Source organism: Terrapene carolina, unplaced genomic scaffold (assembly GCF_002925995.2).
Source record: "Terrapene carolina triunguis isolate 2854851 unplaced genomic scaffold, T_m_triunguis-2.0 Scaffold62, whole genome shotgun sequence".
NCBI classification, from domain to species: Eukaryota; Metazoa; Chordata; order Testudines; family Emydidae; genus Terrapene; species Terrapene triunguis.
Window position 1 is genome coordinate 20896305 of NW_020664413.1, and position 15882 is coordinate 20912186.

At 37.9% G+C, this 15882-nt stretch overlaps 1 protein-coding gene across 1 annotated transcript in view; it reads left to right on the plus strand.

Annotated features, from left to right (window-relative positions):
* The window catches only part of ARHGAP15 (Rho GTPase activating protein 15), a 418305-nt gene that overhangs the window by 31863 nt on the left and 370560 nt on the right, over nucleotides 1-15882 (plus strand). Inside the window, exon 3 of the mRNA XM_029910511.1 lies at nucleotides 13368-13442. Within this exon, the coding sequence (XP_029766371.1) occupies nucleotides 13368-13442 (75 nt within the window). The remainder of the gene's footprint in view (nucleotides 1-13367; nucleotides 13443-15882) is intronic.

Consider the following 15882-nt stretch of genomic DNA (forward strand, 5'->3'; position numbering starts at 1 on the left):
AGTTATTGAGGCCCCTTCAAACAGCTAGGGCAACAGAAACTGTAGGCCCGCTGCCTAATCATGAGACCAGCTGGTTATCTGACTGTCCCGTTACAGTAGCAATCACTGTTATCCTGTGTGGTTTGCTTCAGTGTTCAAATTAGGTGAAAAACTAAGAAATCTAATAGAAAAAGTAAAGGGAAAGACAAAACATTTGTGCTTTTTCTAGGAGTACTCCAGGCTTCCAGGTAGAGTAGGGAAAAAGGAAGGAAACTTCCTAACAATTGTCTTCTGTGAAATCCCTCTTTTACTTGAAAGGAGACTTTAAATATAGCACTTATAAAAGTTGATAACCATTTTTTTTCATATTGATATTATAATAATGCTTAGGGAGCTTGTAGCTGATTTTTCTTTAGTCTTGCACCATGGGCTAAGGTTGTTGCATCTTCCAGATGAGTGCTGGGTTCCTTTTAAGCAATACTGAGACATTCTTGATAGATTACAGGAAATGATTTGATAAAAGAGGTGAATGTCAGCCAATAGGAAGCATTTGGAGGCTTCCTCAATTTGCTGGTTGAAAGAGGAGGGAGAGTGTGTGGTAAAGCAAACAGACTTCTAAATATTCTTATGTGCAGAGGTACCTAAATGTTTCATCCCATCTCTGTTTTTGATCGCTAAAGGTTTCAGGTAAAAACAACATTAAATCAGGGGTTCATGATTTCTGACTTTCAGTAGTGCTAGGAGATAAAACTATCTGTGATCACTTGTAAGACCATGATGTCTTTGAAAATTCTTCCACTGACAAAAACAGAATTCTTATTGTAAACTCAATGTTGTGCCTCTTATGCCATGCAGTCAACCACCTGACTGGTGAAAATACAAATAAAGATACTTGAGGGTATTGACACTGATCTGTTCTTGTGACTAAAAATTTTGAGCTAAGCTTTGACTTCAAAACAAAGCAATTTCCACACTTTTACATGTGACAGTTCTATTAGAACAACATTTGAATTCTTTGGTTTTGGACAATGGACATTCATATAGACTTTCTAGGCTTGTGTATCAGCTAAATATAATTTGATTCTGGAGCCATCAGTTTTTTGGCACTACTCCAGTGAAACTTGGAGTCAGCAGATTGACAACATGTCCAGACCAGAACAGATCAAGTAGTCACACATCTGATTCAGCTGAACATACTCAAAGACAAGAGTGATGCCTGCACCACTGTAGTGCGTCAGTGTAGCCACTACCTATGCCAATGGGATGGGTTCTCCCATCAGTGTATGTAATCCACATCCCCGAGAGGTGGTAGTAAGGTCAATGTAAGAATTCTTCCATCAATCTAATGCTGTCTACACCAGGGGGTTAGAATGAACAGCTACTTTGCTCACGGTTGTGGATTTTTCTCACCCCTGAACAATGTAGCTATGCTGATATAAATGTGACCAGGTGCCTAGGATGGACCACACTGAGAATGCCACACTCAGGGAAGACTGCAAGAAATAGTGCAAACAATCCCCCAAACTGGTGGCTTATTATATAATTTGATTCATCCAGTCAGTAACAGAAGAGCTTCTGCAGTAACACACTGGTTAACCAGAAGCCAAACACAGTCCCCTCTTCGCATTTCAAAACTTGCCTCCCATCCAGACAACCAAGTTTAATATAGTGAGAGGTTATTGAAAACCCATTTCACCATATATGAGGTTCTTACTGACCTCAAAGGATCAGACACTTACCGCAGATCAATATGTATCTCAGATCTTACCCAAATATCATGCTGTCAGCCAATCCTTAGTAAACTAACTAAAGATTTATTAATAAAATAAGAAAGTTATAAATGGTTAATAGATCATATACATACAAATGATTGCAAAGTCCTTATATAAGTTTTATAGCAATGAAGGAATAGACTGCTGGCTTGTAAAGTCTCTCTGCTAATTTCCAAAAGATTGGAAGGTCCTCAGTCCATAGTTCAAGATGCTCCTTTTGGTTGCAAATCCACAGTCCAGGGAATCAGAGCAGGAAAGAGGCAACATGGAGATGTTTCAGGTGTCTTTTTATATCCTCTGCCATGTGCATGGAAATTTACTGTCACAAACAAAGCCCACAGTCCCTGTCTGTGGAAAGTTACTGGCCCAGATGGAGTCCAGGGTCACATGAGAATATCACATGCCCCTACATATTTTGCTGAATCACCGGGGGTGGCCACTAACTCCTTGCTTTCTGAGGCATCCTCAGGAATTGCTATCTGGACAGGATGAGTTTCTTCAATGGCCCATAGTGAGCGTGGAGTGTCCATGATAGGCCATCAACCCATAGCTGTCTAGCCCTAATGTAAATTCTATCTGATGTGTTATATTCTGGGTGACACCCAGGTTTAAGATACAAGTACATAGCCAACATTCATAATTCAGATACAAAGATGATACATGCATATAAACAGGGTAATCATACTTAGTAAATCATAACTTTTCCATTGACACCTTACATGATATGCTTTGTACAAGATTTATGGTACTTGTGTAACAGAGGTAATATCAATTATATAAATAGTCATCTTTAATCAAACTGCATGGCAGTAAGATCCCAGTGTAGGCCAGCCCTAAGTTAGCCACAGTCTTCCACTGCTTTCTGACTGCATCTAGAGTCCCAGTCCAGGATGCAGATCCAGCCATGACTATATGTCTCTGTTCCATCTGCCAACAAGCATTTGTAATCTTTGGAACTGGCGATTGGTGTATAGTGCAAAAAATATTCACAAACACTAATTAGACTCAATACGTGAATATGCTATCATGATATTTGCAATCCATTTAATTGTTTTTCCATTTATTATTGTGTGTGATATTTTGTTTTCAAGAATGCTGTCTGAAAGCAAGAGTCTAAGAATATTCATTTGAAAATATCCTCATTTTGAAATCACTTCCTCCTGTTTTTTAAAAGTTTCAGTCATCTAGTCAGGGAACAGAAAAAATACAATGTGACTTTGGTGACTAATCTTGCACAACAAATAACAATTAGGTGAAAATATAGTTGTTGTGAATATTTGCAAATCGGCCCTGGGCTGAAATATATTTGCATAAAGTGTTTGCTATTGAAATTATTTGACTAATATATTTGTAAAAAATTAAAGTCTGTGTGGATAATTCACAAACAGAAAAAGGTTTTATTTGCCAAATAAACTATTTGCTACATTAAAGTCATAAACTCCTACTACGTGTTAATCTACTATAAACGAACGTCTGTCTTTGAGAAGAAAATGATGTTTTATTGTTAATAGTATTGCTTTTTACTATAACATCTACAGTCAGGTTTTTTCTCAGCCCTAAAGAACATGGACAAAATCCCTTGTTATGTGTTGCCCTTGTAAAAGGCCAACACACAGCTTGTTATTTATAAGGGTTTATTTGGGTTTAGTCTATTGCTGCAGGTTTTTGACTTTGCAAAGAAGTAGTAGCAATTTAAAATGCAAGCTCTATTGAATTGGCTTCTTTACTGGTCACTTTTATTAGTACCATTGTTTTCTGTGAGACTGCTTTTTTTGCAGTACAGTAAAATTGGCTATGTACCTGTGTTAAAAATCTTTTGACAGTCCCAATGCAGTTGGATAGCCAAGGTAGTGGTTTCAGCACAACCTGTCAATCTCTGAGAAGAGTCTTTGTGATCTCTCTGCATCTTCCTGTCTTTTCCTTTTTCAGTAGCCCTTGTTATGTTTTTTTGGCACATAAATGTCCACAGGTGTGATTAAGCGTAGGGTAGCATGTGGTATCCATGCTGCAGTGCTATAACAGAGGAAGGACTTCCTACAGGAAAAAAAATGATCACTTGCAGTATTTTTCAGGCTGCCCATCTAAGCCCATCATTGCCTGGCACCTACACACTAAGGGCAAGGATCCAGCGAACTTGTGAATGGGCACCATGCCATCTGAACAGATGGGCATGGAAGTAGGCAGCCAGTAGACCATGTATGTGCATCGACTGTGGGTGTTGAGGGCAAGATTCCCAGTGGAGAATGTCCAAACAGCTGTCTGGCCTGAGCCAACATGCCTACGACCAAGGAAAAGTGCCATCCCTAAATCCTGCTGAGTTGGATTAACCTTCAAAAATAAAAATTGCTTCTGCAGTAGCATAAGGTGAGCTTTTGGCTTGTTTAACTCTGGGAGGATGAATTAGGTGGGCAAGATAAAGAGATACATTAACAAAGCATCTACTAGAAAGGTGTATGTTTGTAGGTCTTGTAGTATTAAGAATCCTTCTTATACAGAGATATATATGAGTATATAGTACTTGCAGATCTATAGCACTGTGACATTATTATTAACTTTTTCTTCCAATAAGGCAATGCTTACAGAAATTACATTAAAGCACTATTGTAATGCATTCAGTTTGTAGTGCAACTGTTATGTAATTGGTTTTTGTACATGTAGCTTTCAATTTTTAAGGACTCTGTCTGCCCATCTGCCTTGAGGCTACCATTTTGGAGAGCAACTTCAGTTCAGAATAGCTGATATAATGAATTAAACATATTGGGTTCTTTCATGGAGACCATACATTTCTTCTTTTTCTACTTTGTTGTTTTAATTCAAATAAAGTATACAGAAAGTATACAATTGCTTTTTGTTTTTAACAACTCACGTGAGCTGCTGCTCTTATGGAAATAACATCAAGAAATGCAGAGCTACACACGTGATAGGTGAAGGCAAGGTGTATCAAACTACTGTGAGGACTCTATTCCCTTGGTGATCCTCCTGTTGCTTCTGTTTCATATCCAGTTTCACTAAAGTACCATCCAACCCAAAACACCAGCAATATTTAAGAACAGCATGGTATCTCCTACTACTGCAGTACTAACCAAAGGTATTAGGGATGTTATGAACAATAGAAAGGCAAGCTGAAGAGGGCTGATTTATGGATACATGTGTATTATTAATGTATTTTGACTTGTTTTCACTAGAGGAATATAATTTATTGAAGTGTATAAAGATTACAGTATATAATACAGGGAAAAAATGGATATCAAAACATAAAAAGCCCCCCTTACCTCTCAGGTTACTTATTGGTTCACTGATTGAAATGGTCACCTGTGCAACCAACTTGTATTATATTTAATGTAGATTTAGATCTTGACCTTTGGGTCCACTTGAGAGGCACAGGGTGAAGAAAATAGGGGACAGCGGGAAATATGGCTGTACCATCTATATGCTTCTTCAACCCCCAGGGCTGACAGGAACCAAAATAGCCCTGACATAAATTAGAGCGGCCTTAGGGGTTCTCTACCTTACATGGACTGGTAACAGCCCTTGGAGACTGTGCCTTCTTCACCATGCATGATCTGGACATGGTTCCTAAACCAGAGGGGGCTAGAAAAGCGTGACTTAAATGGGGAGACGGGGACTCCCTCAGGGCAGGGAAATTGTCATTTTCCCAACTGGGCCAGCTTTAACCTTTGCACTGCCAGAGAGGTGCAAAAGGATCATAGTCTGGGCTGGGATTTGAATAATGCCTGATATAGGAAGAAGAGGAGTTCTTGAAATAATTCTAAGAGACAAAAATATCAATTAGATAGTCCAGCAAGAACTTTGGGGAGAAATATGGCACAGTTTCAGTGAACCCCATGTTTTGGAATAGAACCCATAATTACTGCTCTTATTGTCATCCAGTACACCTTAAGGATTGACCCAAATTTAACCTAGGATCTGAACATTTTTGTATTCTTACTCCTGTTGACCAAAGCAGCTGAATAAATGTGGTTACATTAGGAGTAAATGAATTGTTAGGATGCTTATCCAGACTAAGCCCTGATCCTGTAGAGTACTTTCTTTTCTATTAAATTGCCTTGATATAAAATACGTACCTTTATAAGCCTGAATATGAAGGAGGACCCGCTCAGTGTGGAAAAGGTTTATAGGACTCTGATTTATAAGTGATCAAGAGGTCAAGGGAAACAAAATCATTATCATTACTCTCTCACACTCAAGAGATCTGAACTGAATATAGAGGGCAGTGTGCTCGAAGGAGACATGCAGAGGGAATGTAACACAAACCTATTTTTTCTTGCGTGTACAGATTTTGTTGACAATATGTAATATACTCAAATGTGTGAGGACTGTGAAATGGTTTCCTTATTAAGTGATGTACAGACAGATTCCGGTTCGTAGTGGGCATACAAAAGTTCCCTCCGGGCAAATCCCTGTTCCTTTGCAGAGAGATCTTACTCACTTCCATGGCACCGTACCTCTGCCTCCTATGAATCCTGTGCAGCCTCTTTCGAAGGGAGAGGGGAAGGCTAGAAACATCATGGGGAGAGGTGAGGGCAAGATTCAGGTGACATATATCATTCTTCCCTCTTCCAGGAATCCACATGGAAAAGGCAGGACGAAAAGTTAATCCAGCCTTATGTTGCATTTTGATTTCCATCACCCTCTCTACCTGGGGGAAGTCCCCTCTCCTTTTTACAGGGAGACCCTAGAGCAGCAAGTGCTGGGGATAGTCCTGACAGGGTGACTCCAATGGAGTTCTCTTGGAGTTATGCTATGAGGAAATCTGGCAGTGCTACAAGGGCTATGGAGCTGGTGCTGAAGTTATCAGACCCTGGGGACTTGCTGATTCTGGGGAGAGTGCAGGAGCCATCTCATCATTCCTCATCTGATGGAATGATTAGGGATGGAATCCTGCTGAAATATTCCAGATGACTACGAGGGGGCAGAAAATGCCATAAAGGATCCCTTCACAGAAGTGGTGGTTTGTCCCATAACCCCTAAGAATGGGTCTTAAATGTTAAAAATATATTTTATTTGGAACCCAGTAGTAAATGTAAATGCTACAGTGTTTAACATTTGTCCACAGATGGTGCTATTAAGAAATTGACTGTAAATTACCGTACCTCCCTGTCTAGGATCTGCCCATCTCTGTGGTATCTGAGTGACTGGAGATGAAATGAATACACACATCATTGAATCAGTATTACCTGCCCTTCCTTTGTTCTATGAAGGGAATTACAGAAGTTTATGTGGCTAGTTTTGTATTTGTACAGCAAATATAAGCTGCAGCTGGAAAGCTCAATCCTGCAAATGCATTGAACGTTCTGACCCTGATCCAGCAAAGCACTTAAGCACATGCCTATGTGCATTCCTGGATCAGGGCCAGAGAGTTTACCAAGTGCAGTCTCCAATTTGAGGTGTTTACAAGGGATTCTCCATTATGGAAGTTACAATTTTAGTTTGATGCAGTAAAATAATAGACATACCCTTGGAGAAGTCCCTTAAAAGGGAGGTCAAAACTTGGAGAGAGTGAAAATATCCTTGCAGAAAACTTACTAAAACATCCATAAAAAATTTTCTTGGTGGTGTGAGACAAGCATTTTTGAGGAAATTATAGAGGCAAATCATCTTAACTCTGTAAACCAAATCAGCATTTTATACTTGGGAAATCCTAGTGGTCTGCAGGCTGAGATTCTGGCAGTACGCTACAAGGTAGAGCTTGTTGGGTGAATAATTCACAGTGAATAATTTATTCAACAAATGTAATCTCTTTTTCTGTTTGTGAATTATCCACAAACCTCTTGCAATTATCTGGAATTTGCTTGTTCATAATTATTCAGCAGATAATTCCAGGTAATAATTCTTTGTAGATTGTGCTTGAGCAGTTTGTTAGGAGGAGTCCATACTTGAAATCCCTGCTGTCTTGGTTAGTTTTGGTTAGACACAAAAATCAGAGTATGTTTCTGTTCATTGCCAAGATGAGTCATTAGAATCAGATTTCTAGTGTGAATGCTGAGTCCCAAGGTCCTTTTTTAGGATCTGGGTCCTGCTGTGATAAGAGAATAACTAGCAACGAGCTGCGTTTTGCTAGGATTGGTTTATCGGCACACAGTCAGAGTGAACCCCCAAAGCTAAGCATATTATTTTTAGAAAACATCTTGAGAACAAATGGGAGCACAGAAAGAAATTAAATTAGAGATCAAGTCATTGTCAAAGTTCACAGGTATTTTATTTACATTAAATTAATTATGTTAAAATAGTAGTTGTAAGGGAGTTATCAGTTCCTCCTGGGATAGCAGGCATATTTTACGGAGGCTTTGTGTGTTTGCAGAAAGTATGACACTGGATCAGTTCTTAGATGCTAGAATAACTCCAGTAGTAGAGGGATACCCTTTAGCTAACTGGGGGGAGGAGGGGAGAAGAAGTTGCTGAGGCTGAATTTAACAAAACCAGACTTGCCCACGGACTTGCAGGCGCTCTCTGAGTGGATTTTTAATGCTGCAGGTGACATTGTTGCTGACTGAAGAATGTTCATCAAATCAGAAAACTGCTGATAAGATGACTTTCCTTGAGATTCCTTTCTAGAACTACTCTTATAAATCTCTGCCTTTCATAACACACTATGGGATGAGATAGAGGTGTTATGACAGATACTATTTAGGTTCAGTTTGACTTTATTAAGATAATGGGGTGCGTGGTATTGGGATGGTGAAATCCTAAATCATGCTCCTTATTGTTTACCTATAAAACAAGAATATCTTGGAACCAAATTAATGGAGTGAATCCTTCTCTAGGTGCATGTGCACAACTCTTATAATATGCCCCATACAGTTGTTAGTAATCACCTAGATTTTCAGTATTTTACATAAAGCAAAATTGGGGATTTATTTGTAAATTTTGTTTCCAAAGCAGCCCTCTGTCAATCAAGTGGTCCTGTTTAGAACAGATTCCTACTGACTATAAGTATATTTGGGAAGCAGCGCTGTAATGTGACCAATAAACTGCTTTAATAGATGGGATATTTACAAAATATAAATATTTATGTTCTGATGAGTTTTTAGACAAATCTCCACAGTATGCCTTTACTTCTGTTGGGAGTTTCTGTCAAGATGCTTTGATTCAATTTATGGAGATCTGAATGAAAGGATGTCACTATCCCTAAACCAAATGCTCACTATGAATTACAAAGAATAGAAAAAACTTTGTTTAAAGTTTTCTTTCATTTCATTTGAGAGCCAGATGTTTGGGGAGATTTCTAATGAAAGTGTTGGTTTGTCTTGATTCACTGCAGAGATAGGCCACAGGTTCAAAGTCTAGATCTAGATTCAGTTTTGGGGGCTGAAGGAGGTTTTTGTCTGAGTTACATTGGAATCCACCATTAGTGCTTGACATGATTTCATATTTTCTACTTTTACAGAAACTTGGGTATCATTTCCACAAAACTACTAATATATCAATCATTTAATAAATAACTACTAAGAGTCCTGTTCTCTCTCAACACACATGCTGTTTCCATTAATGTTTCTGGTGCTGCATGCACAATGAAGATTTTTAATGAATATAATAATGGGAAAAGGGAGTCATCTATATCTGGAACTGGTAATTGTTGTGTTGCTTTCTCGAAATCTTTTGAATGCAGTATCTTCTGTCAGTCTGTTTGCCTGTCTTCACTGCAGAGAATGTGTGGGAGATACCCACATCAGAGCTATCCTTTTGGGCGACAAATCTGAAGTACTATCCCATATTGATGTATCAGTAGAAGAGGTTTTAGAACAAATTGATAAATGTAATAGTAATAAGTCACTAGGACTAGATGGTACTCACCAAGTTCTGAAGGAACTCAAATATGAAATAGCAAGACTACTAACTATAGTATGTAACCTGCTGCTGAAAAAAGCCTCTGTATCAGATGACTGGAGGGTAGATAGACTGAAAAATACAATGCCATACCTTGTGTGCAGTTCTTGTCGCTCCATCTCAAAAAGGATAGAGTGGAATTGGAAAAGGTTCAGAGAAGTGTAACAAAGAAGATCAATGCTATGGAATGGCTTCCATACAAGGAGAGACTAAAAACATCAGTGCTGTTTGGCTTAGAAAAGAGTGGACTAAGCGGGGATATGATAGAGGTCTATACAATCATGAATGATGTGAAAAAAGTGAATAAGGAAGTATTATTTACTCCTTCACATAACACAAGAACCTGAGGTCACCTGATGAAATGAATAGGCAGCATGTTTAATACAAACAAGAGAAAGTACTTTTTGACACAATGCACAATTAGCCTGTGTAACTCATTGTCATGGTGACAGGTTTCAGAGTGGTAGCCATGTTAGTCTGTATCAGCAAAAACGAGGAGTCCTTGTGGCATCTTAGAGACTAACAAATTTATTTGGGCATAAGCTTTCGTGGGCTAAAACCCACTTCATCAGATGCATGGAGTGGAAAAAAAACAATAAGCAGAATACATATTATAGCACATGAAAAGATGGGAGTTCATCTGCACATCTACCAATGTGATATATGCCATCATGTGCCAGCAATGCCCCTCCGCCATGTACATTGGCCAAACCGGACAGTCTCCATGTAAAAGAATAAATGGACACAAATCAGACATCAAGAATTGTAACATTCAAAAACCAATAGGAGAACACTTCAATCTCTCTGGACACTCAATAACAGACTTAAAAGTGGCAATTCTTCAACAAAAAAACTTCAAAAACAGCTTCCAACGAGAAACTGCAGAACTTGAATTAATTTGTAAACTGGACACCATCAAATTAGGCCTGAATAAAGACTGGGAGTGGATGGGTCACTACAAAAAGTAATTTTCCCTCTGCTCATACCCACACCTAAATTTCAACTGTTGGAAATGGGCCACCTCGACTGCATTGGCCTCGTTAGCACTACAAAATAATTTTCCCTCCCTTGGTATTCACCCCTTCTTGTCAACTGTTGAGAATAGGCCACTTCTACCTTAATTGAATTGGCTCGTTAGCACTGACCCCCACTTGGTAAAGCAACTCCCATCTTTTCACATGCTACAATATGTATTCTGCTTACTGTTTTTTTCACTCCATGCATCTAATGATGTGGGTTTTAGCCCACAAAAGCTTATGCCCAAATAAATGTGTTAGTCTCTAAGATGCCACAAGGACTCCTTGTTGTTTTTTCATTGTCATGGGATGTTGTGAAGACCAAAAATATAACTAGGTTCAAAAAAGAACTGGATGAGTTCATGGAGAAGTTCATCAATGGCTATTAGCCAAGCTGGTCACGGACCCAATCTCATGCTTAGTGCGACCCTAAGCCTCTGCCTGTCAGAAGCCAGAAGAGGAATGATGGGATGAATCACTCAAACTGCTCTGTTCTGTCCACTCCCCTTGAAGCTCTAGTATGAGCCACTGTTGGAGACAGGTGTTTGATGGGCAATTAGTCTGACCCAGCATGGCAGTTCTTATGTTCTTTCTCTCTCCTTCCCACATCCCATTCCCCACATGCCAATCATGGCTTATGGGAAGAAACTGAAGGACGCTTCTCCCCTCTCTTTCTCTGTCCATTCATTCTTCCTTATTTCTGGCTGCTTCAAGGTATATCCGAGTGGATCTTGTCCATTCTCTTTAGAGTGTGTCAGGCAGCATAGAGAGCATTCCCCTTATCATTTCTCTGGCCATTGTTCCCAAGTCCAGAGCAAAAGAAGGTTTCAGATCAGTCCAGTGGATGTCCCAAGAGTGGTATGCAGGGCCACAAAAAGCCACATTTTGATTCTTGAGCCACCCATTGAATATTGCTTAGCTATAAAATAGACCTTAGGGAATAGCAGTGTGTCATTTTATGTAATTTGGCCAAGAGAAAATAATATTTTAAAAAACATCATTTAGCAATATGCCTTGTTATATGTAAAAAGAACAATTAGGTGTGGAGGTCTGTAAGAGAGAATTATATGATCTAGACCTGAATAGTGTAGTTATATCTCTTGTGCAGTATATCGTCTCCAGATTTGTAATGCTGAAGATAAGAAAAAAAGATAAATTGAATTAATTTATTTTGAATTTATACACATGCCTCTGTTTGCATTAATATTAAGTTCAATCCAAAATCTAAATAGAAAGAACACAGTCTTAGAAGTTCTCTCAATAGCATCAGCAAATCATTCTTGTTTACCCTACATGCTAATAAAACAGGAACATGACACTCCTGAAAACAAGATTGCAAAATACAGAAAATGTAGTCTGACATATTTTTCTCCCCAAAGGAGCGACTGCCACTAACTAAAGTATTTCTTATGAAGGCTCGATTGCTTAAGATGCAGAATATTAAGAGAGAAAAACACTTTAGGACACAGCCATGTCACCAGCGGTTACTCACCCCTAATGAAATTGTTAAGTGATATTCTTTATAAATAGGTCAGAGAAACTTTTGAATTGTGAAGAATGTTTATCTCTTTATCTGAAATGTTTGTATTAAATTTATAACTGGTAATTCATTAAACTCATTAGCTCTGACTAGGACAGCAGAGCTCTATCTAGGATATAGATTTCAGGGCTTAAAATGTTAGTGGTTACATATAAACATGAAGGCAAAGTGTGCAGAAATATATGGGATCATAATATGGTTAACTGTTTTTTAAGGGAGGCCCTACGGATTAATTAAGAACAGTTGGTAGATTCAGATATTTAAATGTAAACACAATACATTATGGCTTTTTGTTAACTGTGTTTTAGTAGGTAATAAGAGAATGGATTATGGGGAGTAAAATTCAGTCCAAATTTGATTTTTTTTTCTTGTTTTGGTTCCAACTCCCAACTGTAAATCACCCTCTTTTGTGTTTAAAACTCAATTAAAGCACAACCAACTTTTACAAAAAGACCTGGCATATCTTTGGGTAATCTGCCTGAGTTTCAGGTTTGTAGGAAAACCTGAATGCAGGTGAGTTTTAGATTCATTGTGAAAGATTCATGTAGCTCTGATAATTTCCTAGGGTCATGTGTAATGCTTGTGTGTCAATTACAGTTTTGTACACTTTTCTCCTGGAAAAAAGAGGGGACTGAAAGAAATTACGGCCCCAATCCGAGCAGCAGAATCAGGACCAAAATATTTAGGTAGCCTTCTAGTCATGGAAGGTTTGGGGATAGCCATTACAATTTCTGGAACATAATAGATACATTAGGTTCTTTTCCCAGTTCTAGTCTATCTCCTATTTCTCTCACTGACTGAGAGCAATGTGGCCTTGGGCTCATCATTAACTTCTCTGTGCTTCAATTTCCCTATCTGTAAAATGGGGATAATACTACCCATCTTTTAAAACTGCTTTGTGATCCTGTGAATGAAATATTCTAGATAAGCTCAGAAGGCTTATTTATATGCCAGTTGATTTTAGCTTAATTTGCCAGAGTTGCATTGCAAACATTAGGACTAGGAATGATCCTAAAGTCTGTTCATGCTCAGTGGGAACCAGGTTTTCAAAAACTTCATTTTTATTTAATATATAAAATACACATATACATATACACACACTGCACATGTCCTGTCAACAGATTGTTTCCGTCTATCCTTACATGTAAACCTTGTTTGATTTGGTACAATTATATCAAGCTGATTCTAAGTTGTAAATGAATATATTTTCAGATATCTCGTCATAGAAGGAATCATTCCCAACATAACTTAATACTCACAGACATCATTAGCCCAAAGGAACAAACGGTAAGCAATCGTATTACAGAATCTATGTATTGCTTTGCTTATTTACTTTAAATGTTTTTAATGGAAATATAGTATGTGTAGTATTAAAGATCAACACTTGACACTCTGGATGCTTTAATATGTTAAGGGGGTAGAAAGAAGTAAAGATGTGTGGAAAGTTTGTTACTTAATGGAAATTATAATGTTAGAAACGACAAAGCATTTTAGTTAATGATATATAATTTGAATTTGCTATTGAATCAGTAGCACTAGGCTGACATTTCAGCAATACTACTAGTTGGATGTTAATTAGCTGCTTATATTTCTTTTCCAAAAATTATTAGTTTGGATTTGCAGAATAAGCAAAATTAAGGGAACATACTAGGTGTGAATTTGTTTTTAGTAATGTTTGAGATTTAGTGAAGAGAAAAATATATATTGAGAAGAGTGAAGCCAGTTTTCTGCCTTTGCCCATGCTACTGTGTTTTAATTTAATTTTTTGTACATAATTAGTTACCTGTAGAATTTTACTGGAGAAAAGTGGGGGCAAATTAAAAGATTATATTTTTTAAAAGAACATTAACATGAAAATTCAGAATCTAGATAATGACATTGACTTCAAGGAGACTTTTGTCTGATTAAAGTCTTCAGAATTTGGCCCAGTTCCCGTATATAATTCAGTTCAGGAAAGCTATAGAAACCATAGCTGATATAGTATTAATTATATTTTCTGATACTATTTTCCAATAACACTAGCAGACCACCTCACTCTTTCATATATTAATACACACAAATATGTGAGTGTACATCCCTGTCTGTGATAGCTACACACAATTATACACACTACACAGACACACACAAGTGTATATATATAATTTTCATATTTAATACTTTCTTTAAGTACAGAAAGAAGCAGTCCTAGGCTTCCAGTATCTTATTTTTATGCTAATTCTTTCAGGGTATTTTAGATTATTCTCTCAACCTTTCCTCAGCTGGAAAGGTGCAGGAAGGTCAACAACTTGAAAACAAATGATGGATATTCACCGAGGCAGAAAGAAAAGAGAGTACTATAAGGACATTTCATGATTTTGTAACCCCATGTCATCCATCAGATGAAGGACTGGAAGAATAAACTGAATGTCCTAGAAGAATTTCTGTGAAATCACATAAGACAAGAAAAGGGACATTAGCAGATGTACTGTGCAATACATGTGCATATATTGCTTTACATAGTATATGTACATAGAAAGAGTGGTACCTTTAAAACCTTTTCAATTGCCTTGGTAACTAAAAATGTTACTGCAGTATTCCCTTGGTATTCCCTGTACTAATTATGGGGAATATCAATGAATACTGGGATAACATCAAGTTATCAAAGACAACTGTAACATTTTTAAAGGCAATCATTGTACTTATTAAATCAGAATAATATATAAGCAACTACCATATATCGAAATAAGGAGCCTTCTGAATATTACCTGGAGGATTTCTAGTGCCAGGATAAACCATGAGATTGGAATACTAGTTCTTGAAATATCTAAGATAGAACTAGACATCTAAGTTAAAACAAGAGGTGGGTTTCAGCTGTGCAGTTTGGATTTGAATTCCCTAGATCCCTCAGTTTTGGTGGTGTATTCATTTGCTGTTCCAGTTCAGGATTGTTATAGAGAGGGATCTGAGCAGCAACTTTCTAATCTGGAAATGAATCATGTTCTTAAATCCCCCAAATTTCAGGATAGGGATTGTTCAGACTGAGTACTGAAATTCAACGTTGCTTCTATTTGTGTTTGAATATAATACCAATCTAGATATAGTGATGGGCAAACCTTGAAATGATCAAAATTTGGATCTGGTTTGGAGAAGCGATCAACAACTTGTTGATTAGTAAAAGCTCCTCCCAACTGCCATTTCCAGGTGGATGGAAAATTCGGAGAATAACCTTCTCATCTGAGATTTAATACCTCTGGCCCTGACTACACACCAGAAGTGTAAAGCAACAAAAATTGAAGGATGAGAAGGGATGGAAAATGATCCAAGGGGTTGTTACAAGTAGGTTGAAAAGTAGGAGGATATTGGGGTTAGTTCTTTATCTGAAATTATTCCCCCTTCTCTAGCTAGATGGAGTGATGATATGATTCTGGCGAACAATGCCTGTGGTCCTAAATGTTTTTTTCTCTACACTCCATGTTGACACCCAGGGATTTGCATGGAACATCCGACAAGGGCTGTGGTGAATTTTTAAATCAATATTGGATGTTTTTCTAAAATACATGCTCTAGGAATTATTTTGGGGAAGTTCTATGGCCTGTGCTATACAGAAGTTCAGGCCAGGTGATCCCAATGGACCCTTCTGGCCTTGGCATCTATGAATGGAATTAGTGCAAGTTGTAGAAAAGGCACACACACATTCCTATCTGTTCAGATGAGGATGTCACCCAAAATGTTGTCTGTAAGCGTACAG